This window comes from Grampus griseus (genome assembly GCF_964374135.1).
Source record: "Grampus griseus genome assembly, chromosome: 8".
NCBI classification, from domain to species: Eukaryota; Metazoa; Chordata; class Mammalia; order Artiodactyla; family Delphinidae; genus Grampus; species Grampus griseus.
Genome location: NC_139002.1, coordinates 40,401,359 through 40,428,234, shown reverse-complemented (window position 1 = coordinate 40,428,234; position 26,876 = coordinate 40,401,359). Strand labels below are relative to the sequence as shown.

The 26,876-nt window shown below is 38.4% G+C and overlaps 1 protein-coding gene across 1 annotated transcript in view; it reads left to right on the top strand.

The window, feature by feature from the left end:
* Positions 1–14,378: 14,378 nt before the first annotated feature.
* DEUP1 (deuterosome assembly protein 1) overlaps positions 14,379–26,876 on the top strand; it is a gene marked incomplete at both ends in the record, with an annotated part of 101,854 nt that continues 89,356 nt past the window's right edge. The window contains 1 exon segment of the mRNA XM_082661245.1: positions 14,379–14,407. Within this exon segment, the coding sequence (XP_082517371.1) occupies positions 14,379–14,407 (29 nt within the window).

Here is a 26,876-nt window from a genome sequence, read left to right as displayed (position 1 = left end):
TGTTTATAGCTAAAAGTTAAATCTCTCCCTGTTATGCACACTTGCTACCTTCTAATTATATAAGCAATACATGTTTATTTTAGCAAGTTTGGAATCACAGAAAGACACAAAGAAGGAGTAAAAAATTACTTGTAATTATTCCTCTTTTTCAATGTAATGTGTAAAACTCCTCTGCAGTCCACTAGGTTCATTTCCAACCACCTACCATACCTCTGTAAATACTATCAACATTTTCATCTGTAAGCTTCTAGAAACTTTTATGCTTACACCTACATATGTAAGATTTGGTTGCAAAATAAAAAAATCACGCTATATATAAAATAAAATAAAATAAAAAAATCACGCTATATATATAAATATATAAAAAATAAAATAAAATAAAAAATCACGCTATATATATCATTGCTTGCTCTGTTCTTTTTAATTAATGATATATCAACAATGCTTTTCTAAGTTAGTATTTTTTAACATACCTCATTATTTTTAATGGGTATCGATATGGTTTTAAAATACATTCACAAAGTAAAAGAAGTCCATTAATTCTTGATACTCCTTTCCAAAAGGTGGAGCCTAATTCCCCTCCCCTGAGTGTGGACTGAACTTAGTGACTCGCTTCTAATGAATAGAATGTGGTGGAAGTGACATTATGTGACTTCTGAGACTAGATCATAAAAGGCATAGCAGCTTCCCCTTTTCTCTTTCTCTCTCAGATCACTCATTCTGAGAGAAGCCAGTTTTTTGTCATGAGGACACTCAAGAAGCCCTGAAGAAAGACCTATATGGCCAGGAACTAAGGTCCCATGCCAACAGCCAGTGAGGAACAGTGGCCCTCTGACAGTACACATTCAAGTGAACCATCTTGGCAGTGGATTCTCCAGCCCCACTGAAGCCTTTAAAAGAATGCCACGGGAAGAGTTTGGGATTAACATATATACACTATTGTATATAAAATAGATAAACAGCAAGGACCTACTGTATAGCACAGGGAACTGTACTCAATATCTTGTAATACCTATAATGGAACTATAATGGAAAATAATCTGAGAAAGATTATATATATATATATATATATATATAACTGAGTCACTTCGCTGTACACTTGAAACTAACACAACTTTGTAAATTAACTATACTTCAATTTACAAAAGTGAAAACAGCCCCACTGACATCTTGACTATAATCTCATGAGAGACCCTGAGCCAAAGCCACCCAGTTAAGTTGCTTCCTGATTCTTGACCCACAGCAATTGTGATATAATAAATGGTTGTTATAAGCTGCTATGTTTTGGAGTAATTTGTTACACAGCAGTAGATAATGATACTGATTTTGATACCTGGAAGTTGGGTGCTATCCTAATAAGTACCTAAAAATGTGGAAGTGGCTTTGGAACTGGGTAGTGGGCAAAGGCTGTAAAGGCTTTGAGGAGAGTGTCAGAAAGTGTTAATAGAGGCCTGGTTGCCATAGGGAGACTCTGGTGAGAGCTTACAGGAAAGTGAGGAACAGCTTTAGGGAAACTGGAGAAAAGGGGATCCTTGTTACATAGTGGCAGAAAGTTTAGTAAGACTGTCCCCTGTGGTAATGTGGAAAGTAGAAAATGTACATGATGTGCCAGGTGATCTAGTTAAGGACATTTCCAGGTAAAATGCTGAAGGTGCCACCTGGTTTCTTCTTGCTGATTGTAATGAAATATGAGAGGAAAGAGAGAAACCAAAGGAAGGATTGTCAAACACAAAGAAGCCAGAACTGGATGGTTTTTAAAAATTCTGTCTTTGCAGATGGCAAACAAAACTAAAATGAAGAAATGGGTTTGCAGCAAAGATCAATTCCAGGCCACTGCCAAGAAAGCCTAGTTTAGAGATGAGGCTAAGAGTATAGCTTTAAAATACTTTGCTTATGACCTCAGGAAGATCTAAGATGGTGCCTCAGAGAACTGTTCAAACAACAGAGCTTTGAAGAAGCTAAAGGATACTGTCCTTCCATAGTTCAGCAGAAGTTCAAGGTAGAGAAGAATTTACCTTGAAGAGATTTGTGGGTGTGGCTTTTGTCTAATGAAGTAAACCCTGATAAGATTCATGGCAGGCCCACAGAGTTTCTAAAAATAATTATAATTACAGAAATAACACCAGCTTAGACTGAAGGAGATAGTACACAATGAAAACAGGCATTTGGAACTCCAAAATTTTACTGAGAAAACTACACAGCTCCAAAATAGGCTAACTTTCAAGGAATGAATCAGGAAAGTAGAAAATGTACCTGATGTACCAGGTGACCTTCAGAGGTTCTTGAAGCCAAGAGCCATGAACAATCATTCCTGGTCAGGAGTAGGAATGAGTTTGAATCAAGAACTTCTAACATGTAGCTGAGTGGATTTCAGAATTGCTATGGAACAGTGACTGCTTTGGACATCTCATTTTTTCTCTTTTTGAACAAGAATGTCCAGAGTGGTTATCCTGTGCCTGTCCCGTATATATATAGGATGAGTTATCCCCTCATGTATGTATTTATGTATGTGTATATGGATGTATATATATATGGATAACTTGTCTCTTTAGTTCACAGGGCTTGAGATCTAAGGAACCATACTCAAGGAGTTTCACTTAAGGAATGACACCTGACAAGCCGAAGCCTCACCTGGATCTGATTAAGTTGACATGTTTCTGGACTTTAAACCGATGCAATAAATTGTTGAAACAGGGTTGGTTGGGGGGTGTTGGAAGGGGATGAGTATATTTTCTATGTGAGAATAATTTTAATCTGTGGCCAGAGGACAAGTTAAAGAGTTTTAAAATACATCCATAAATCATTCAACACCCTTTCCTCCCAAAATGGAGCCTAATTCACTTTCCCTTGAGCTTAGACTGGATTTGGTGACTTGGTGCTAATGAATAGAATATTATAGAAATGATAATGTGTGATCTCCAAGACTAGTTCATAAAAGGCATTGCAGCTTCCTTCTCGCTGTCTTTTAGATCATTTTTCCTGAGAGAAGCCAGCTGCCATGTCATGAGGATGCTCAAGAAGCTCCATGGAAAGGTTCACACGGTCCATGTAGAGAGGGACTGAGGTCCTCTGCCAACAGACAGGAGTGGGCCATCTTGGAAGCAGATCCTTCAGTCCCAGTCAAGTCTTCAAAGCCTCCAGTCCTGTTCAACATTCTGACTGTAATCTCATGAGAGACTCTGAGCCGGAAGCACCCAGCTAAGCCAAAACCAAATTCATGACCCTTAAAGAAATAAGGTAATAGATATTTGTTGTTTTCAACTGATAATTTTTGGGGTAATTTGTTACACAGCAATACATAGCTAATACAGGTGTACACTATTCTGTTGCTCTCCTCCTTCCTTTTTTGCTATTATAAACAATGCTGCAACAAAACCTCTTTGTATGTTTATCTTTATGTCCTCAAGAAATTATTTCTATAGGATAAATTCTTAAAATTGGAATTTTAGGCTTGCACATTTTAAATTTAGGTAGATATTGTTAAATTGCCTCCCCCGAATAATTGTAACAATTTATACTCTCCCAAACAGTAGATGAGAATGTCTCTCTCTCTTTGCCAATTTTAAATGTTATTAGTCTTTCTAATTTTTCTCAATCCTATTTGATACTTTTATTAATTTGTATTCTTTATTGGTGAGGATGAGCATTTTTTTATATATTTATGATTTGAAAAAAGCACCTTGCTTATCATATGAATTTCTCTTTGCATGCTCCTACCCCTTGATCTTTCCTCTCCCACAATGCCTAGCATATAGTTCACATTACATAAATGTGCTATTTTTGAATGGATGAATAATGGAATAGTAAATGAAATTTCAACACACAGAAAGTCTTTATTTAACCCCATGGGATTAACTTTTAATTGGGAAAAATACCTTAGCAACCAATTAATTTAATTACCTTTCCCTTTCCCTTTATCAATATTTAATTATCATTCAGGTGTTCTCTGAATAAGCTCTTTATTTTAACTTGTCCAGGCTAATTTGCTTCTAAAAGTTTTTCTCTCTGAATATATAAAACACAGCAGAATAGTTATATAACAAATAATAACACTACAATAGAAACAACCATGTAGTGATGCTAATTCCAACTATTCTTAGGTACCTACTGAGTGACAAGCACAGCACATTAAATACATCATTGACCTAATTTAATATTTACTACAGCCCTGTAACTACTGTTATTTCCCACTATGGAACGAGGAAACTAATATTCAGTGAAATTCAATAAATTAGCCAGTCATATGGCTGTTAAATAACAGAGTTGGGATTCAAACTCTTATCTGTCTGAATTCAAAGCCCATCTTCTTTCTGTATTGCTCAGCTGAATTTCTCAGAAATAAATCACTTGTATAGTTGTATTTTAATATTGTATATTCAAAGGAAAAGAAGGGTTCAAGATAAGAATTCCACAATGTTAAATGATGAACATTGAAATTATATATTTTTTCCTGCTTGGAGGGCACTGTCTACTGCTATTGATTCTTTTTTCAGAAGAATGAGTTTCCTTTCCTTCATTGTTAACAAACCTAATTCAGCCATCGACAGGTAAGTGACTTAGCCCCAGTTAAAGTGAGAAATGCAATTGAAACATTTAACAATGAAAAGAGAAAAAAAAAAAGAAAATGTGGTTTCTTCTCACAATGATCATCAGTCTCTACCATCTAAGGATCTATGTCAAGCTGAGAAAATTCTCCCAGTCAGTTCAGATATAGGACTGCATAATGAATTTCAGCACAACCCCATGATAATGAGACTGATGCCTTCTTTACAAAGCAATTTACAAACTTTCAGAGATAATTTTGGTTTCTGGATGTTGAGGTTACCATAAACTGAAGGCAAGTATACTTTTCAGGTGACACTCCACAATGTTCCATCAGAATGATGTAAATTTATTTTTTAGAGATGATCAATCCCTAAATTGTCAAAAGTTGTTTTCTAACAAGTTTTCTGTAGAATCAAGCACTGTAGAATGCAAGCAGGTGGGGAGTAAGTGGCACTATATGTAAGGGCACTGGGAACTAGATTTCATGGTACATATTTCTCTGCTTCCTTTTCTGAGACATATCTAAGAGATTTCATCATTTTTGTCCAGGAAAAGGAAAAGAGAAAAATGTTCTGGTTTTCTTTTTTCCTATTGAATGTGGCAAACTCATGTTCCCTCAACACTGAACTCAGATGCCTCCTGGAATAACGTTTTATTATAGGCATAACAACTCATATTAGGTAGCAACAGGGACAGTGCTAACATGCTTTATACCAGGAACAAAAAGAGGCATAATGGTGGCAACATGATGAGTAGTCTTGCAACACAAACCTAAGAAACAAAGGTACTAGGAGTCACTTTCCTTCAACCTTCATGTTGTTTCATATGCTCATTGAAGGGTGACACTAAAATGGATAAAACACTGATATCTCTCTAAAACAGGAGCTGCAGTCTCTCGTGGTGATAGAATGTTTATCCATTGAAATTTGTTTCTTCATGTATCTCTAATTCAGTTTTACTCAGCCACCTGCACATTAACCACTGCTTATAGGATAACTAGGAAACATGACACTCAGAGATACACAGAAAGTAATTCTCAATTCATAGAAGTCATTTCAATAAAATTAAATAACAATAAAATAATGATAGTTAGATTTCCTAATATAAAATCTGTGTTCTAAATATATTTTAAAGCCATATTCTCTTACTCTACACATTGCTATAGTCTGTTCTCTAATCTCTCACTAACAACACCATCTATAGCAGATGGGGGCTGATCTTGAAGCATTATTTATTTAACTCATTCATAATTTTTACTGTTGCTGTTTCTAAAAATAAAGAGCTGAGGAAACTTAAAGAACATTTATATATAATATGATACGAAAAAATTTTAAATAATGTAGAAAAGACTTCCATTTCTGGCAGCATGTTTGATTAGGTATACTGAACAACCCTCCTTATCAAAACAAATAAAATATAAAATATAAATATATTGCTGAGTTGGAAAGAAAGAACGGAACCGATAGATTTATAAACCCAAGTAAAAGCAAGACCTCTAACAAGGGAGTGAATGCTAACAGCAGCTTTGCCCTGAGTGTTTCTTCTTACACTGTGATGACTATGGGCAGAAGGGCAATGGATATAAAGCCCAGGACCAGCCCAGGTGAGGATTCCAATAGAAGACCCCTGCAAAAAACTGGGATCCCCGAAGTCTACTCTCACTATAAAAGTAAATGACAGACAAAGAGTAAACTTTAATGCATACAAATTTATAAAAAGTGATTTAGGGGGTTGAAGGATCCCAGGATGGAATGCAAAATGTGACATTCTAACTGTATTATAAATGTATGAAAGAGGTAAGGGGAAAAGGTACTGATCTAAGTAACTTTGGGTATGAATAGAATCTGTAAAAAAAGGCAAAATTAACTGTACATAAGTACTGTACTCTAATTGATAAAGTTGTTTTTCAGAGGATACAGGTTAACGCTTCCAATACTGCGATACCTGTATACTTATGCAGTTGAGTAATTAAGTAAATAGATGGTGGATGGTGGGAGCCAGTTTTTTCCTGTTGGAGTAGGAGTTTACACATAAGCAAGGAGAGGAGGTTAGAATGATCCACATAATAGGTTAGTTGGAGATTACAATGGGAACTCATGTTTAGCCTAATAAAGAAACAAATGGTTACATACAGAAGCATTCATAGATACTTGTAGATATAGACATTTATAGATATAGATGAGCCTGGAACATCTTATAATGCCAGAAAGTCATGAAGTGCTTCAAAAAAACCCAAAACTAAACTAAACTAAAACCCACAATGATGAGAGTATGTCAAAGGGACATAGAAGTTAACTGAAAGAATTCCCAATGGCCAAAGCTGGAACAATTTGAGAAACAAACTAAATAAAAAGGCTTTGAATTATAATTCAAAGTATACAATAAATATCCATGAGTCCATACAGATATAAATAAATGATAGAGATGAGACAAAACTTCCATGCAGAGGAATTTCAAATAATTTATATAGAGACCCTACCCTTAAGGAGGTGATGGAGCAAAACTCCTTACTCCTTAAGTGTGGGCTCTACCTAATAACTTCCATCCAAAGAGCACAGAGTGGAAAGGGAGGGGAGAGTAACTTTACAGTGGGGAGACCTGACAAACACTATCTCAATCAGGTGACCAAGATCAACACCCACAGTCATAAACCATGTTGACAGTAGGTACCCTTGATACAACGTGATGAAAATGGCAGTTTACTTCTGTGATCTTCTTCCCCCAAACCCATAATCCCAGTCTAATCATGAGAAAAACACAAGACAAATTCCAATTGAAGGACATTCTACAAAATACCTGACCAGCACTTCTCAAAACTGTCAAGATCATCAAAAACAAGGAAATTCTTAGAAGCTGTCACAGCCAAGAGATGCCTAAGCAGACATGATAACTAAAGGTAATGTGTTATCCTGGGTGGGATCTTGCAACAGAAAAAAGGATGTTAGGTAAAAACTAAGGAAATCTGAGTAAAGTACAAACTGTAGTTAATAATAATACATCAGCATTTGTTTATTAATTGTAACAAATGGACCATACTAATAAAAGATGTCAATAATAAGGGCTATTGGATGTGGGGTATATGGGAACTCTCTGTATTATCTTCATAATTTTTCTGTAAATCTAAAACTATTCTAAAATAAAAGACACTTATTTTTGGTCACAAAAATGGAACAGCAGAACACATACCTATCTTAACTTTGACCCTAAGTGAAGGAAAATTCTTTCTCTGGAAATTTATTTCATAAGTTGTCCCTACACTTATTTTTCATTCATTCATATTACCTGTGTTGTCTTAAAAATCTCCTGTCAGGGGCTTCTCTGGTGGCGCAGTGGTTGAGAGTCTGCCTGCCGATGCAGGGGACACGGGTTCGTGCCCCAGTCTGGGAAGATCCCACATGCCGTGGAGCGGCTAGGCCTGTGAGCCATGGCCACTGAGCCTGCGCATCCAGAGCCTGTGCTCCGCAATGGGAGAGGCCACAACAGTGAGAGGCCCGTGTACCACAAAAAAAAAAAAAAAAAATCTCCCGTCAAAAATTTAATATAAAATAATTTGGGGTTGGTTATGCCGTAAGGCAACTCTCAAAAGCAAATGCAAATCCTCTGGAAGAATTTAACCTCAATTCTAGCCTCAAAGATGTCCCAGAAATAAATCCCCCCCCAAATTATCTTATAGTCAAAACTCATAAAACATACAAGAAAATAAGATAACATGATAAGAAATAGCAGTAATAGATCCCAACATTTCAGAGATTGGAATTATAAGACACAGAATAGAAAATGACTATGATTAATACGTTTAAAAATTAAAAGAGAAACCTGAATACTTTGACAAAGAAATGGAACTTATAAAAAGTGACAAAGATGATTTGTGAAATAACCAAATTTCAAATTCAACAAATACTTCTTGAGTACCCACTAAATGCAAGGGCATGTACTAGATACTTTCATATATAGTATCTATTTTTATTTTCATAACAACAAATAATTCTATTAATAAGTACTAAAGTTGTAAACCTTCATCTTAAAATATTTTCCAATATTTTGTCTTTTCCCTACAATCTGGAAAATTTCTTCTGATCTATTTTCCAGTTCACAAATTCTCTCTGTACCTGTATCAAATCTACTATTACACGCATCTGCTGTGTTCTTAATTTTTTTAGCTTTAGAATTTCTATTTGGTTCCTTTTCAAATACACCAAGTTGCTTTTTATATTTAGCACTCCTTACAGATTTTTCAATCTTATTTTTATTTCTTTAATCATATTATCCATATTTTTATAATCTTTGTCTGATTCCAATTATAAATCTTCTGTGGTTCTGTTTCTGTGGTCTGTACTTTCTACCAGTTTTCCCTGATGGTATCTTGTTTCCTGGTCCTAGATTATATTTGCGTCTGTTCTGCTATTTGAGAAATTATTCTTAGGAAGAATTTGAGGCCTAGAATGATTTTAATCTTCACCAGAGAATATTTTTGCTAACTTTCTCCAGGTGTTTTAATCTACCAGTCCAACACTGCCTTATCCATGCTCAGAGATTGAGATTGTCCTGAATTACTTAGGTGATCCAAAGCTGGGCTGCAGGTTAGTGAGAGGACTGATTTATTTCCACTTCCCATTTTCCTGAGGGCAAAGCTCTTTGGGATTCCAGCTTAAAGGCAGAGGGTATTTATTGACTCCTTATCTGGGGTGAGCCCAGGCTTTGTCTTTTGGCCGCTTTGCTTCCCAAGACTACCAGAACTGCTGCTCAGTTTTGTGGTTATTCCTTCCAGAACATCGAATGCCTTCCAGGCAAAAGCAGCATTGAGCTCTGGGCTCACTTCTCTAGGTTCTTGCCTTTCTTCGATTTTGACCCAATAATTTCTCACTGTCATATTAGCTCGAGACCTGAAAGGTTTTAACAGAGATGAGCTTTTGGAAAGAGTTGACCCCTGGCTCCAAATTTGTCTTCCCCGTTGGGAACCTTTCACTTCAGTATTAACCCTGCCATACCTGATTCCAGGAAATAAGCTATTCCACCCATGAAACTTTAGCTCAAGACTGTAAAAAATCTTTGGTTCCCTTTAATATCCAAGAGAGGGTTACATTTTCAAAACCACAAAGCAAAACACTAAGGACCTCTAAGAAGGAAAACTATAGGAAAAAATCATGGTAGCCATTTTCCAAAAAATTTAGTTTTGTTTTCTGAACCTAAAATGAGATCCGGTGTTCCTAATTCCCATCAGGAGGACGTGCTTCTGTGGCACCTGGGCCCCTGGCCAGCCCACACAAAGAGGCCCTCCCATCAAACCTGAATTGTCTGAATTCTCTTTGGAGAAGCAGCCCTGTTGAGGAGAATTGACAGGACTGTGAGTCATGATGCAGTGAAAGGCCTCACCCTGCTTTGCTCCAATCCCTCTCCCAATGCAGAGAAGGTTAATGAGGATTTTGAGGGAGGAGACTTTCATAGTCCCTCTCAAATCACACCCAAATTACTTAGAATCTCTCTCATTGTATGACCCTTCACACTTAACAAAGGGCTTTAGTACATTGACCAGGCACCCGTATTCCAGGGATATGCTGTCCAATGTGGTAGCCACCAGTCATGTGTGGCTATTGAGCACTTGAATATGGCTCTAGGAACTGATCGTGCTGGAAGTAAAAACTACACACCAGATTTTGAAGACTAAGTATAGAAAAAAAGAATGTAAAATATCTCAATTTTTTATACTGACTCTATGTTGAAAACATATTTTGGATATGTTGGGTTAAATAAATATGCTTTTCAAATTAACTTCACCTGTTTCTTTTTACTTTTTAAGTTTGACTACTAGAATATTTTAAATTACATGGGTGGATAGGTGGTATGCATTATATTTCTATGGGCCAGCGCTGTCTCTAGGGTGGCCTTGGTTCTAAAGACCGAATCTCCTTTTCCTGAATGGCTATTTTCTCAACTGGAATATGCATTGAAGCATCTCCAGAAAACTCCCTCAACCTGCTTCCACTTATAGAAGTGGCAAGATACCATAAGGAAAAAACCTGGACTCTAATCTCTATTTTTGTCATTAACTAGAAATAAAACTAGTCAAATCATTTTAATTCTTTGGGTCTGAGTTTCTTTATATAAAATGAAGGGTTGGACTAGGTGCCCTTAATGAATTCTTCCAATTCTATGGTTATTTCATAATTATTATTATTAAAATTTTTTTCTAAAATATTTTCCATGCATAAGGTAGTCATAACTTTTCATTGTAATATATATATATATAATTTTTTAGCCTTCTTTTGAAAATGATATAAAAATAAATATTCCCATGTTGATAAAAAGACAGACATAAAGATAATTTATATAACCTTCCATATATTAAAGTTGTATGTTTGTTTTCTGTACTACTATTATAAATTTTGGCATGAAAACTGTTTTGTTAATGAAGGTTTTTCAATGTTTAAGGTTCAGTCTATAATGATTATTAGGTATTCTACATAATTCATCCCTTAGTTTTTCTTCCAAACACCATCCTCGATCCTCTCCTCATCCCTTTCCAAACAATTTCACCTGAAAAGATCTAATAATAGGTACATTTCTGGGTAAATTCAAGGCTTTGCAGTTCTTACTTGATGGCGGGGAGTCATGGAGCAGTGAGGAGGGGGGGAGGGTAGGTCTTTGCATTTTAAGTTTTAAGTCTCACCCTGAAATGAAACCTTTATTCCTATTAAATTGAATGGGGTATTTCTATTCTGTATTGAAATTTTCTTTAAATCTGTCATAGTATGTGAACTCTCACATACCTATGCTTTGCAAGCCCTGCTCACATTCATTCTTTCTTGTGAAAATATGGCTTTAAATACATCTACAGTTACCTGTGCAAGATTCTGACTGCTAAAGAAACCTGCTCAACCTTAATTTTAGGACAGAGTTTGAAGAGCACTGGATTTGAAGTAAGATGATCTTGGTTCATATCTTAGCTGCACTTGAACTAGATGAATCCTCTTGGACAAAATTTTTTTATTCTCCCTAAACCTTAGGTTCCTAACATGCTAAAAAGAGCTACAATAACACCTGTCACACTTGTGTTGCATGGTACATTTTGAGCATATAAGGAACTAATGAACATAAAAGTACTTACCAATGGTAAAGAGCTACACAGCAAGAGTGATGTTGGGCATCCTGAAACTTCATTAAATTTCATTCCTAGTTCCATTTTCCCTTCCTGGGGTCAGAATAAATACATTGATCCATTCAGTTTAGACAAGAATAAAGAATATGACTAAGGTTTACAGAATAATGGAAGGTCTCAAGTTAAGATAAAATGATCACTTTCTTCATTCAAACATAATGAGAACTATGAAACACTTATTAGCACTAATGACCTGAGTTACTTGACACAATTCATCTATGAAACTCAATTTGTCGAGAAACAGCAAATGTTATTTTGGAATTTGGATGGAGGAATTGAGGTCAGTATTAAATTGATAGCCATATTAAAGTAGCAAATTAATGTTAATATTATGAAAGTGGAGTGCAAATAAAAGATTTTAAGAATTAGGAATTAATCGACTGAATGTATTGCAAGGAATTCTGTCCCTAAAATAGATGCTAGAATATTTTCCAAACACAAAATCTAAGTGCTTAAAATATCACTCGTGGTATCAGTAGAAAAAAAATGGGTATATATATATGTGTGTGTGTGTGTGTGTGTGTGTGTGTGTGTGTGTGTACGTACAAGTATTTATGCATATATTCTTTCCTATCATTTCTTTGAAATCAGAACCATGAAACAGAGCTTCTGTCATCAGTTATACTTGGAATTTGGTGAAAAAAAGAAAGAATTTGGAATCAATCACTCTGAGTTCCGTCCGTGTTCCCCCACTTAGGAGGTATTTCTTTCTCCCTAAAAGGGAAGCAACACTATCTGCTCCGTCTAACTCGCAGAGTTGCTCTAAGGACCCAATGCGCTGGATGGGAAAGACAGGTACAGTTGCTGCTGAAAGTAAAGCTCTTCCTAGCTGGGGCCACTTTGGTGACTCGAAAGGCAGCTCTCTTTGCCGTAAGTCTATTTCTTTTTCGTATCATTTCAAATGTGGGTAAGAGGAGGGGGAAGCCAGGGGGATTTAAGGAACCTGGATGCAGAACCCTCCCTCCCCCCAGCTGTTTACACTTTGTTCCCTCGTTATTTCGTTCATTCATTCGACAAATATTTCTCGGATCCCCGTCGAGTGCCGGACACTCTGCTAAGCGGTGGGAGCCACAAAGTGGACAGCACCCAGAATGTGGTCTCGGGGAGCCCTCCGTCTGCTGAGCAGACCCCACACGCAGAACTGCAGGGCGGCGAGGTCCCGGGTAGCCCGGCAAGGCGCGGCAGCCGCGGCCTCCCGCGGGTCAGCCCGCCGCGCCGCCGAGCCCATCCCCCGCCTCACCCCCCGCAGCAGCGAGTTCGGCCGCGTCCCCATGGCAGCCAGCGGCGGCTCTGTGGAGGCGGCGGGCCGGGAGCGAGAGGCCATAACGGCCTCGGAGGCCGCGCGGCGGGCTGGCGGGCCCGGGCGGCGGGCGGCGGGGCCCCTCGGGGCGGGCCGGGCTGGCGGTGGCCCCGGCGTTCCTACTCTCGGGGCTTCAGACCTCTCGGGAGAGCGCGGCGCGGCGCAGGTAACCCTCCTCGGACCCTCGACCTTTAGCCCAGCTTGCCCAAGAGGGGCGGGGGACCCCCAACAGACAGGCTGTTCCGCGGAGGCTGGCCTTGAACCCTCCCGGGGGGCGCGGGCTGTGGGACGGGTGGAGAGAGGCTCGGACTGACCCTGTAGAATTCAGAACAGAGATTCTCCCTAAACTGGAAGGTCTGTGTTCTAGTTGTGTGGCTTTGGGCAAGTCACTTGGCTCGTCTGTGCCTCAGTTTCCCTGATGTTAAAGTGAAGGATTTGAGAACCTACAAAATGAAATTATTCATCTGAACGTACTGGTCAAGTTTTCATTGCCCATTCCTGCTCCTCGCCCTTCTGCTCCACTCGCAATTCCAGGGTCTCTCTTTAATCCCTTTGATTTGAGAGGGACTTGAGCCTGCCTGTCTTCCTCCTCTTTCTACCATCTTGAATGCTGTTTAACTTTTATTCAGAGGAGTCAAAGTCCTTTTCAATATTTGTCCATTTATCCTCATAGATTTTTTTCTTTTTAATTAAAACTACGTTGCTGGGAAAACCTTTTTTTTTTTTACTTTAGGAAGTACTAACATCCCTATATTGTCAAAAGGGTGAGCAGGTGCCCACAGAGCCACTGAGGAATTGTTAAGATTTCTATTTTTCTATTTTTATTTTCTTTTTCTATTTTTATTTTCTATTTCTATTTTTCTATTTTTAGGCAAGTTTACGTTTTTTGTCCTAAATCTCGTGGTATATTCATTCTAACTAAATCCAGACAGGACCAAAGAAAGAATCTACTCAAATAAAGGCAGACCTTTAGGGGAACCACCAGGAAGGAAAGTTTGAGTCCCTTCAGCTGGGACCCATCTGGAGTAGGAATTCTGTTTTACTCATCTCATGTGTTGGCACTTTGCAAAGTACCTGGCACCAAGCTGTTGTTCATTAGATAGTGAATGAATGTTCACTTCAGTCAGTAGCATCTATTTCAACTCATCACTAAGCCAGTAAATGCATGGGGCACACACACACATGCAAGTTTCTACGTTTTGTGGAACCAAGAGTACTACACTCAGAAAAACTCATATAACAGCATGGTTTGCCAGTAGCAAAATTTTCTTGTTTTATAGGTTAATAAAGGTAAGCATTTTAGGAATCTAGATCATTTTTTTCCTCCTCACAGATTAAAAATCAAGAAATACAAACCAGATGCAGCAGTTTCTTGACATGGAGAACCAAGCCCATAATACAGTGGAGTAAGTGCTGAGACATTGCTTTTTAATGACGTTGGTACTTAATTATGCCAAAATCTCCCTGATGATATGTGAATTTTGAAATTTAGTATTAATAGAGGATGTACCAATTATTTTTGGTGAAGAGGTTGGGAGAAACTCAAGTGACTTTAATTAAGAATCTATAGTTTGAGTCTTTCCAGTTTTGACTATGAATCTGTAGTCAAAAATCACCATTTTCCAACTTTTAGTGAAATTTTCCAGTTTTCTAGGGTGATGGATGCCCACATAGGCCTCATGTGCTCTTGGGTTTCCACAGTGCAGCAGCTCCTGGCCAGCTTGCTCCTTTCCTGCTGCATTGAGTGTCCAAGCATCCCTCCAGGCTTACCCTTAAGGCTGAACTCAAAACGTAAACATAGCCTCAAAACAGACTTAGCTCCTCAAAACTGCAGCAAGAACTGGATATTTTACCAAACATTTCAGGAAGAGATAAGGAATAGAGTTTGTATGGCATTTGCCATTGTAAAAAATTAAATTCTTTTTGACAAATGTCTGTCCTGCCCTGCCACCAGCACCATAAAGGTTTCTCTTCCTACTGTTTCATTAGCCAACTGGCCACTGGCTGACCCTAGAACTTAGGGAGTTGAGAGGGAGTGGAGAAAAGTGGGAGAGGGATTGGGGATAGGGGTGATACTATAGTGCCTGATCTTGACTGTGACTCACTTTGGCACTAGTCAAACACTCCAGATATCTTACTTTCAGTTATTCTGCTCAGACTGTGACTTTGACAGCAGGCTAAAAGCTGCACAATTCTTAAACTTCTACTGCATACTCCTCCTTAGAACAGCCCTGCTAGGTATCATTCTCATTTTACAACTAACAAAATGGAGCATATTAGTTAGAGTATAGTCTAAGCTCTTGTGACAAAGAGACCCCCAAATACAGAGGTTTAAAAAAGATTGAAGTGTATTTCTGTTTCGTCCACAAGACCAGAGATGAGCAGACCAGGGCTGGTAGGGCAGCTCCGCCATTCTCACTACATGATTTCCAGCTCTGGGCCTGAAGTGATTACTTTAGCTCCCACCGTCATGACTGTGCTCCTGCCAGAGGGAAGGGGGAAGGGCAAGAGGAGAGAGTAAGACCGGTTCCTCTTAGGAGTACGACCTGGAAGTGACAAGCCTTGCTTCTGTTCACTCCGCATTGGCCCGAACTTAGCCCCAGGGCAAGAGAAGGCTGCAAGGAAGGCTGAGAAATGCAGTCTCTAACTGGGCAGCCATATGGCCAGTTAAAGCTTAAAGGTACTATAATAAAAGGAAAAAGAATGGATATTGGTGAACAACTAGCAGCCTCTGTCACACTGAGTTCAGAAAGGTAGAAAGAAAGAGAAATAAAGCAGGAACTTGGCCCAGAATACACAGCTGGTTTCTGGAGAAGGTAGGCTTTGAATTCAGCAGATATGTCTGGCTCCAATCCCAGCATTTTGCTACATTAGAAATGGATGGCAAAAAGATGTGGGGAGCATCCTGCCTGGAACCCATAGCAGAGCCAGGGTAGGGTTCTGAATTGAGCAGGTGGTAAGTCCCTGGTGTGAAGATGGCACTAAGGGCTATGATGCAGATTGAAGGTCTTGAAGCTAAGGTTGGGTACCAGATATCACTTCACTCCTGCAAATCTGAGGCATGGAGACTGCTGTTTCTCTTCATTCTTTTGGAAAAAAGTATGGAGGACTGACTGTATGCCAGGCACAACACTAAGCTCTCTGACTCATACAAAGACCGTTAAGGAACAAACCTTAAAGAACTTAGTATTTAGTAGGGAGCCATAGAGCTCATTTGGGTACAATGTAATTACAAACCAGAAGTGAATGAGAATTACTGGAGGTTTCCATGAGAAAGCCACCACTTACAACAGCAGACATGGGACCAGACCTTGTCAACCTTGGTCTCCAAAGAATGGAGAGCCGGGTTGGCTTTGCCTCTGTCCCATGCACTATTGAGAAATACGTAAAAATTTAGATCATGAAGATGATAAAACCTCACTCATCACGGATTTGTTATATGCTTATCAAACTATGTCACCTATATACACAGTAATGATTTGTGGAGCAACCTTCATTTGACAAAGATTTCATTTATCTAAAGTCTACAATGAGCCATTCATTGGTCTAAGCGCCAGGAAGACAGCAGTGAACACACCAGGAAGACAGCAGTGAACACACTAGAGCCCGCTCCTCCAAGGGATTTTTACATTAGTGGGAGAGACAGTGGGAGATATCAACATGTTTCATATGTGATATGAAGAAGAATAAAGCAGACTGAGGATGAAAATGGGGTGGTCAAGCAAAGATTCCTGGTAAGGCAGCATTTGAGCAGAGCTTATGTCTGGGAGAAGACGGTTCCAGACACGAAGAACAGAAAACACAAAGGCCTGAGGTGGGACCTTTTACACAGAACATTTATGATGTGGGTGAGTCATGATTCTCTGACATCTAGGTTATAACAGGGTTTGATTTTTATTTATCCAAGATTTCTCCCAATTATAGGTGTTTGTGCCATGATTATCAACCTAAACTTCTAAATGAAACATTTATTTATTTTTGTCATGGGGTTTTTTGTTGTTGTTTTTTATACATCTTTATTGGAGTATAACTGCTTCACAATGCTGTGCTAGTTTCTGTTGTACAACAAAGTGAATCAGACAAGTTTGTCCTTTTTCTTTTCAGAGTGTATGCCCAGAACATAAATAACTATAGAATGAATAAATAATCTACTTTTATTGGACTTTTTAAGAGAACCATGTCTACATTTTACTTTGTTTTTGTTTTATTCATGAATTACTGCTCTTTGTCCTTTTATGTCTTATTTTACTTATCCTGTTCTGATTTTTGAGTTGAAAAATATGATTCAGTTATTTTCGTGATTTCTGGATTTCATGATTTCTTTAAATAATACAAGCATTTAAAGCTAAAGTTCCTCTTGAGCTCAACTTTGCTGCAGGCCATAGAATTAGTGTTCCCACTCTCATTTTCTAAATTGTCTATTATTTCAGCTTTGATTTCCTCTTTGACTCAAGAGATATTTGGGAGATGTAACTTCTGGGGGCGGGGTTTAATTATCTTTTTATTATTACTTTCTAATCCACCTACATCCATGGTCATAGAATATGACCTATATGATAGTTCAGTTTCATTAAGATTATTCTTATGCTTTGTTACATGATCAACTTTTATTAATGTCCTTTAGGCATTGAAAACAAATGTATATTCTCTTTTGCTTAAGAAAAAAGGTTAAAAAGTTATACATATATAGCCAAACTGTTTAATTGTTATTATTATTATGTTTAAATTATGCTTTTCAAATCCATTATTACCTTTTTGTCTATTTGATCTGTCACATTTTAAGACAGATCTTTACTATAATTGTAATTTTTATCCAATTCTTCTTTTATTTCAGGCAGTTTTAATTTTCTATGTCCAGTGTTCTGTTGCTCAATATATTGAGGTTCATGGATGTTATATCTTCATGGTATATTATATGGTTTAGCTTCATAGAATGTCTCACAAGTATAAGTGAGTGATTTTTATTTGAATTCTACTTTGCCTGATATTGATATTGCCATCTCTGCTTTCTTCTTAATTTGCATTAGTCTGTAATAGCCTTCTTCATCCCTTTTATAAAGGAAAAAATTCAGTCTTCTCATTCCTTTGTAGGGAAAAACCCATTTCTTCCCTACTGTGTCTTTCTTCCCTGTGTGTCTCCTTTACCTTCACAGAGAACACTTCACTTCTGGTCACCAAATGTGTGGAGGTTTTTTCCCCCACCAAGCAATTCTCCGGGACACCAGCTGGGTGTCCTGCAATTCAACTCAGTTCTGACACTGTCTACCTAGAGACAGCACCAGATCCCACGGGTTGAGGGCTTAGTCCCACAAGACTGCTCGCCACCCTCTTCAGCTCCAGTTGCAAGCCCAGGTTGTCACCCGTGCTTCTGACCAACCAGTTACAGATCAGAGGTTCCAATAACCCCTCCTTGGATTTGATTAATTTGCTAGAGTAGCTCACAGACTAGGGAAAACACTTACCTTTAAACTCTTACTTTCATCCAGCTTGTTAAAGGATACAGGTGAGCGTCCAGATGGAAAGGATGCATAGTGCAAGGTATATGGGAAGCGGCATGCCACTCTCCCAGCACCTCCACCTGGTCACCAGCCCAGAAGCTCTCCAAACCCCATACTTTGGGGATTTTTATGGAGGCTTCATCACGTAGGCATGATTGATCACTAACTCCATTTTCAGACCATCTCCCTACACAAGGGAATGGAGGGGGGAGAGGCGGGGCTGAAAATTCCAAGTTTCTAATCATGACTTGGTCTTTCTGGTGACCAGCCCTCATCCAGGAGTCATCTAGGAACCTGCCCAAAGTTGCCTCATTAGAACAAAAGACACTCCTATCGCCCAGGAAATTACTAAGGTTTCAGGAACCAAGGTCTAAGACCAATATTAGAGCAAGAGATGCCCCTAGAGTTCTTATCACTTAGGAAATTACAAGGTTTTAGGAACTTTGTGCCAAGAACGGGGGGCAGAGACCAATACATATTTTCTATTCTCTCATACCCTTGTTTGCAATATTTTTTTAGTATCATATTGTGTCTCTTATAAGTAGCATATGGTTAGATTAATGTATATATATACCTCAATTGGAATGTCTTTGCCACTAAAAAGAGGATTTTATGATCATTAATATATTAACATTTGACCCTTTTTGCTTTGCCAGCATTTGCTAGTCTTATCTAGTTTTCTTTTTTTCTTAGAAGTTCTACATCCTATTTTATAAGTTTTTAATTTACATTTTTTACAATTTTTTTTTTTTTTTGCGGTACGCGGGCCTCTCACTGTTGTGGCCTCACCCACTGCGGAGCACAGGCTCCGGATGCGCAGGCCCAGCGGCCATGGCTCACAGGACCAGCCGCTCCACGGCATGTGGGATCTTCCCGGACCAGGGCACGAACCCGCGTCCCCTGCATCGGCAGGCGGACCCTCAACCACTGCGCCACCAGGGAAGCCCAACAAATATTTAAAATTTGGATTTCTAGTCTGGCTTCCCGAATTTTTAGTGTAACTTTGACCTCCCTCAATCCTATGTAAGACTTCACCTTTAGTACTGTTTTTGCTTCCGCATTCCCTTACTTCACCTCCAAGAAATAATTTGGATTTCTAGTCCTGATTTCTATTAATTTATATATAAATGATTATATATAGGATAATGTTATCTATTTTATTCCTCTTTTAAGAATCCTCTTTAACAGCTGTAAATTTTATTGCATCGCTTATTACTATTATATAAAATTTTCCCTGTTCTTAATTTAATTTATTTAAAATTCATTTTTAATTTGACTGAAGTACTGCCTTAGGTAATCTTTTCATAAAAATGAACATAGGTAGTGTACTTCTTAACTTTTTTCATGTCCAAATGTCTTATTTTTACCCTTACACAGGAACTCTGTAACAGTCATTACTCCCATGGTCTTGAAGTGTAGTGTTGAAGATGGAAAGTCCAATGCCAGTCTCATTCTCTCCTCCAGGTTTTGTTATCCCTTTCTTTTTTTTTTTTTCATATCTGGAGGCTTATGGGATTTCTTTTTATCCTTGAAATTTACAAATTTACCAAGATAACTTTCTAGGTATAGATCCTTTCTCAATAATCCTTCACAGCATTTGGTGAACACTTTTATTACTGAAGATTCAAATCTCTTCAGCTCAGTGAAATTTTCTTCTATTCCTTTGATTAGTAATTTTCCACCATCTTGTTTCAATCTACTAGAATGCCTACATCTTTTTCTTTTTTTCTCGTAATTTCCATCATTGTCTTTTTTGTTCTGTGTTCTGGAGGAATTCCTTGCATTTTGTCATTTTTATTTCAGCAATGATTACATTCTGGTTTTTTATTGCTTCTCTTGAGATCTTTAGTATTGACAACCATGTTTTTATTTCCAATACTTCTTTTTTGTATGTTTATTTCATTGTTCCTTTTACATAGTAAATTGCTTTTCTTTATCAATGCAATACACCCTTTGACTCATTAAAAATATGAATAAGAAATGTTTGAAATTATCTCTTGCTTCTTATATTAACTCCTTTACAGTCAGTCATTCTGTGGGTGTGGCTCTGGCATATTTCTCCACATCCTTCAATTTGTGCCTCTTTCCAAACCCCAACAATTACTCCACGGCGCTGCCTTTCTCCCAGCCTCTGCTACTCTAGAAGAGAAATCAATTACGTTTCCAGAGAAATCATTCCACCAACTACAGTGCAGCTACAGCTCCCTAAGGGCTCAGTATAACCACCATCCAATGTGCTGTGCAGTCTCATATATTTAAGATTATTAAAGCTTATGTTTAATAAACTTATCTCTGAAGGTCATTTCTAAATAGGAATTCCACAAATGCACTGAGCAATGCTAAGGTCAATAAAACACAGAGAGTCCCAAAATTTCTGAATTCTGGAGTGATGTTTTGAAAAATGTCATTTTCCTTGTACAATATAAGTGGATGCACATATGATGGATTTTTTTCTTTAAAATATCTTTTCTAACTGAAAAACAATATTTATCCAGATTTTCCTTTACTTAGTTACTCATGTATGTAATTTAAAAAGTCATTTGGTTCTTTGTCCCTGTTACCAAAAAACAGCAATCTCCTATTCCTGCTCCAGTTTTCCACTCCCGAAAGGCAACCACTTTCATTTCTTTTGGCTAATCCTTTGATATTTATCTCCATATCTCTAAAGAACATGCTTACATTGCTACTTCTTGATTTTTCAGTTTTGGTCACCTCGTCATCCCTGCTACACACACACACACACACACACACACACACACACACACACACACACACACACACACACACACACACACACACACACACACACACCATTCCTCCGTTCTCTCAATACACTATAATTTTGGTTGGATCAATATTCTGTTTGCCTTGTTATGACTTTATAAATACCTCTACCTTTATAAATACTCTTCACCTCTGAGCCATATAGTATACTGTGATTACTCTTCTTTTCCTGCATGTTTTGTTTTTCCTGGCGCTAATACCTCTAGTATCTTAATCATAAATTTTTTGACGTTTTCTTCTTTCTGCATAATTTTCTTCAAACAATGTCTTTCTGTGTGTATTTGACCTCGCTGTGTGAACTGCTTCCCTCAGATGTCTGTGATCTCTGACTGCTTGCTCCTATTTAAGAGTAATGGCATTGGAAGCTGATGGGAGGATCCAGTGTACAGGGGTAGGGCTTGTTAATAGTGGTCTTCACTGTCTGATTATCAGGGTAGTCTCTTTCCTTTGTCTCAGGCTGATCAGTTTCCAGAGAACGTGATTCGAAATCCTCCTGCTTACAGGGTATAAGTTGGGCAGCCAGCGTTCACCTCCTACTTCCAGAAATATCTAGTGGGTTGCTTCTTGGCTTTTTCCAATACCAGCTCCCATTTTTTTTGTCCTGTAGGTTTAACCTTGTAGGTTAAAAATATTCCTTTGCTTTATTTTAGTAGGATTTGGGAAGGGAGCAAAATTTGTATGTTCATCCACCTTCAACCAAAAGTCTCATTTTCTCTACTGAATCATTTACTCTTTATTCTGTGACTTATATCTGAGTCATTGATCTCATTCATAGAATCTTGTAAAATCCTTCCTAAAATCAAGGTACTGCTACATGATCTACCAAAATGTTTTTATCTGCTGTGAAAGTCATATTTTCAAAGACCAAGACAGATGAATATTAAAGCACATTCTCACATCTGAATTCAGAAAACTCCTTTAAAGGAGTACCCTTCTATGTATACAACTTTCTTTTTTTTTAAACATTTTTATTGGTGTATAATTACTTTACAATGGTGTGTTAGTTTCTGCTTTATAACGAAGTGAATCAGTTATATATATATACATATATTCCCATATCTCTTCCCTCTTGCATCTCCCTCCCTCCAACCTCCCTATCCCACCCTTCTAGCTGGTCACAAAGCACCAAGCTGATCTCCTTGTGCTATGCGACTATTTTACATTTGATAGTGTGTATATGTCTATATATACACTACCACTCTCTCACTTTGTCCCAGCTTACCCTTCCCCCTCCCTGTGTCCTCAAGTCCGTTCTCTAGTAGGTCTGCGTCTTTATTCCCATCTTGCCCCTAGGTTCTTCATGACCATTTATTTATTTAGATTCCATATATATATGTTAGCATACGGTATTTGTTTTTCTCTTCCTGACTTATTTCACTCTGTATGACAGACTCTAGGTCCATCCACCTCACTACAAATAACTCAATTTCGTTCCTTTTTATGGTTGAGTAGTATTCCATTGTATATATGTTCCACATCTTCTTTTTCCATTCATCTGTCGATGGACACTTGGGTTGCTTCCATGTCCTGGCTATTGAAAATAGAGCTGCAATGAACATTGGGGTACATGACTCTTTTTGAATTATGGTTTTCTCAGGGTATATACCAAGTAGTGGAATTGCTGGGTCGTATGGTAGTTCTATTTTTAGTTTTTTAAGGAACCTCCATGCTGTTCTCCATAGTGGCTGTATCAGTTTACATTCCTACCAACAGTGCAAGAGGGTTCCCTTTTCTCCACACCCTCTCCAGCATTTATTGTTTGTAGATTTTTTTTTTTTTTTTTTTTTTTTTTTGCGGTAAGCAGGCCCCTCACTGTTGTGGCCTCTCCTGTTGCAGAGCACAGGCTCTGGATGCGCAGGCTCAGCGGCCATGGCTCACGGGCTTAGCTGCTCCGTGGCATGTGGCATCTTCCCAGACCGGGGCACGAACCCGTGTCCCCTGCATCTGCAGGCGAACTCTTAACCACTGCGCCACCAGGGAAGCCCTGTTTGTAGATTTTTGATGATGGCCATTCTGACCGGTGTGAGATGATATCGCATTGTAGTTTTGACTTGCATTTCTCTAATTATTAATGATGTTGAGCATTCTTTCATGTGTTTGTTGGCAATCTATATATCTTCTCTAGTGAAATGTCTATTTAGGTCTTCTGCCCATTTTTGGATTGGGTTGTTTGTTTTTTTGATATTGAGCTGTGTGAGCTGCTTGTAAATTTTGGAGATTAATCCTTTGTCAGTTGCTTCATTTGCAAATATTTTCTCCCATTCTGAGGGTTGTCTTTTCATCTTGTTTATGGTTTCCTTTGCTGTGCAATTTTTTTTTAAGTTTCATTAGGTCCCTTTTGTTTATTTTTGCTTTTACTTTCATTTCCCTAGGAGGTGAGTCAAAAAGGATCTTGCTGTGATTTATGTCATAGAGTGTTCTGCCTATGTTTTCCTCTAAGAGTTTTATAGTGTCTGGCCTTACATTTAGGTCTTTAATCCACTTTGAGTTTATGTTTGTGTATGGTGTTAGGGAGTGTTCTAATTTCATTCTTTTACATGTACCTGTCCAGTTTTCCCAGCACCACTTACTGAAGAGGCTGTCTTTTCTCCATTGTATATTCTTGCCTCCTTTATCAAAGATAAGGTGACCATATGTGCATGGGTTTATCTCTGGGCTTTCTATCCTGTTCCATTGATCTATATTTCTGTTTTTGTGCCAGTACTGTATTGTCTTGATTACTGTAGCTTTGTAGTATAGTCTGAAGTCTAGGACCCTGATTCCTCCAGAATCCAACAGCACATTAAAAGGATCGTACACCATGATCAAGTGGGGTTTATCCCAGGAATGCAAGTATTCTTCAATATACGCAAATCAATCAGTGTGATACACCATATTAACAAATTGAAGGAGAAAAACCATATGGTCATCTCAATAGATGCAGAGAAAGATTTCAACAAAATTCAACACCCATTTATGATAAAAACCCTCCAGAAAGTAGGCATAGAGGGAACTTTCCTCAACATAATAGAGGCCATATATGACAAACCCACAGCCAACATAGTCCTCAATGGTGAAAAACTGAAACCATTTCCACTAAGATCAGGAACAAGACAAGGCTGCCCACTCTCACCACTCTTATTCAACATAGTTTCGGAAGTTTTAGCCACAGCAATCAGAGAAGAAAAAGAAATAAAAGGAATCCAAATCGGAAAAGAAGAAGTAAAGCTGTCACTGTTTGCAGATGACATGATACTATACATAGAGAATCCTAAAGATGCCACCAGAAAACTACTAATCAATGAATTAGTTGAAGTTGCAGGATACAAAATTAATGCACAGAAATCTCTTGCATTCTTATACACTAATGATGAAAAATCTGAAAGTGAAATCAAGAAAACACTCCCATTTACCACTGCAACAAAAAGAATAAAATACCTAGGAATAAACCTACCTAAGGAGACAAAAGACCTGTATTCAGAAAATTATAAGACACTAATGAAAGAAATTAAAGATGATACAAATAGATGGAGAGATATACCATGTTCTTGGATTGGAAGAATCTACATTGTGAAAATGACTGTACTAACCAAAGCAATCTACAGATTCAGTGCAATCCTATCAAATTACCACTGGCATTTTTCACAGAACTAGAACAAAAATTTCACAATTTGGGCTTTCCTGGTGGCGCAGTGGTTGAGAGTCCGCCTGCTGATGCAGGGGACACGGGTTCATGCCCTGGTCCGGGAAGATCCCACATGCCGTGGAGCAGCTAGGCCCGTGAGCCATGAGCGCTCAGCCTGCGCGTCCGGAATGGGAGAGGCCACAACAGTGAGAGTTCGCGTACCACAAAAAAAAAAAAAAAAAAAATTCACTGTTTTTATGGAAAGACAAAAGACCCCGAGTATACAACTTTCTTAACCTTTAGAGTGTCCTTTTCCTCTGAGGCCTATTCATAATCACAACTTTATTTACCTGTTTCTTATGAGTTAAATACAGTTTTAATTATAATTTGTAAATAATTCTAATATAAGTCAATATATATTTGTAGTTTAATAAATTGTCATGTATTATTTTTGCACATTGAAAATTATTTTTAATTTGATTGATTCTCGTATCTGAGTGGCCCAGACTATACCCCATTATTCTCCCTCCCTCATAATTTATCCCCCACAAAATACACTTTTTCCTCTCCAGAGTAATCAAATTTAACAAGTTCTAGTTTCTTGTTTCTCTGAAGAAGCAAAGTGAAGTGGACCTAGGGTAGAATTCTGATCTCTCAGACTTTGAAGTTAGACCCTGAAGTGTTAGCACAATGCTAAGTGGTTGTAGGCATTCACTGAGTGACTTTGAAAGGAGGGAAAGACACATAGGAAGAAAGGGGAGGGAGTGAGATAGAGGGGAGGAGGGAGTGAGGGAAGAAAGAAGGGAAGAGAAAGATTCCTTTGAAAGACTCGTTAAGCTGCTATTAAGTTAAGGCAAAGATTAAAGATTACCTCTGTGTAGGATAAATTTGCACGTAATTTTTACAGGACAATGTTTACAAAAGGTTGGTTGTATTAGTTACAAGTTACATTTTTTAAAAAATGAAAAAGAAATAAGCCATGATATGTGTAAACCTAGGCATGTACATCAGGATCCAGGCACACTCACCCTGACCTGACATTGCAGATGCTCCATGGTCTGGCACCTTGGAAGCACTTGGAGCAGTTGCAAGCCTCTTGTCAGAGCACTGGTGAAACAGAGAGGTGTTGAAACATGAAAATGATAGAAACAGGAGGAGCTCGTTAGTTCTCTCCCCTGCGGCAGAAAAAGCAGTTTCACTGGACCGTAGCTCATGTAAAAGCTATGTACAAAAAGAGCATAACAGAGCCAGGTGCACTATAGAATCATGCAGTGAAATGGCTTCCAAATTTTCTCTAAAAAAGAGAAAAGCAGAAATGCAAATATCTTGTGATAATCTTATTTTCAAATTATGAAAATACTTTTAAAAAGTTCAAGAATAGGAAAAAATGGGTGGATCAGCAAAACAGCTGACTCATGAAGGACAGCTGGTCAGAGTACAGATGAAGTCAGTACCATTCATATAAGAAACTGAAGTGGGATATGAGGCACATTTGGTGCTGTGGCCCAGGGACCCTGGAATACCCAAATCTTGCCTCAGATCACAGACAGTCTCAGGGAGATACATACATACTTACGATGGCAAAGAAAAACAGACACTTTGAGCAGTGAATGATAACGAGGCCACCCACTTCCCACAGTGTCCATGGGGGCCATGAGGACACCCCTGCCCCTCTCAGCCATGGTGCTATTGGCAAAGGACTAGTGGGGAGCCTGAACCCCTCCCCTGGCCACCCAGCAGTAATGAGGAGTCCCTTCTCCCAAGTAGCAACAGATGCTTAGTCAAGAACGTGGATTCCACCATGGCCTGGCAGGAGTGAGACAGCGCCCCATCTCTCTGATGGTGCATTCTCAGAAAAGGCCTGTTGAGCACAAATTTTATAAAGGATTCAGAGTCTCATAACACAGTACCCAAACAGATTAGGGTTTTTATTTTTCTGCAGGTTGGCAGTTCAGAGCTGACACTGGCTCTACCATACCATCAGGGATT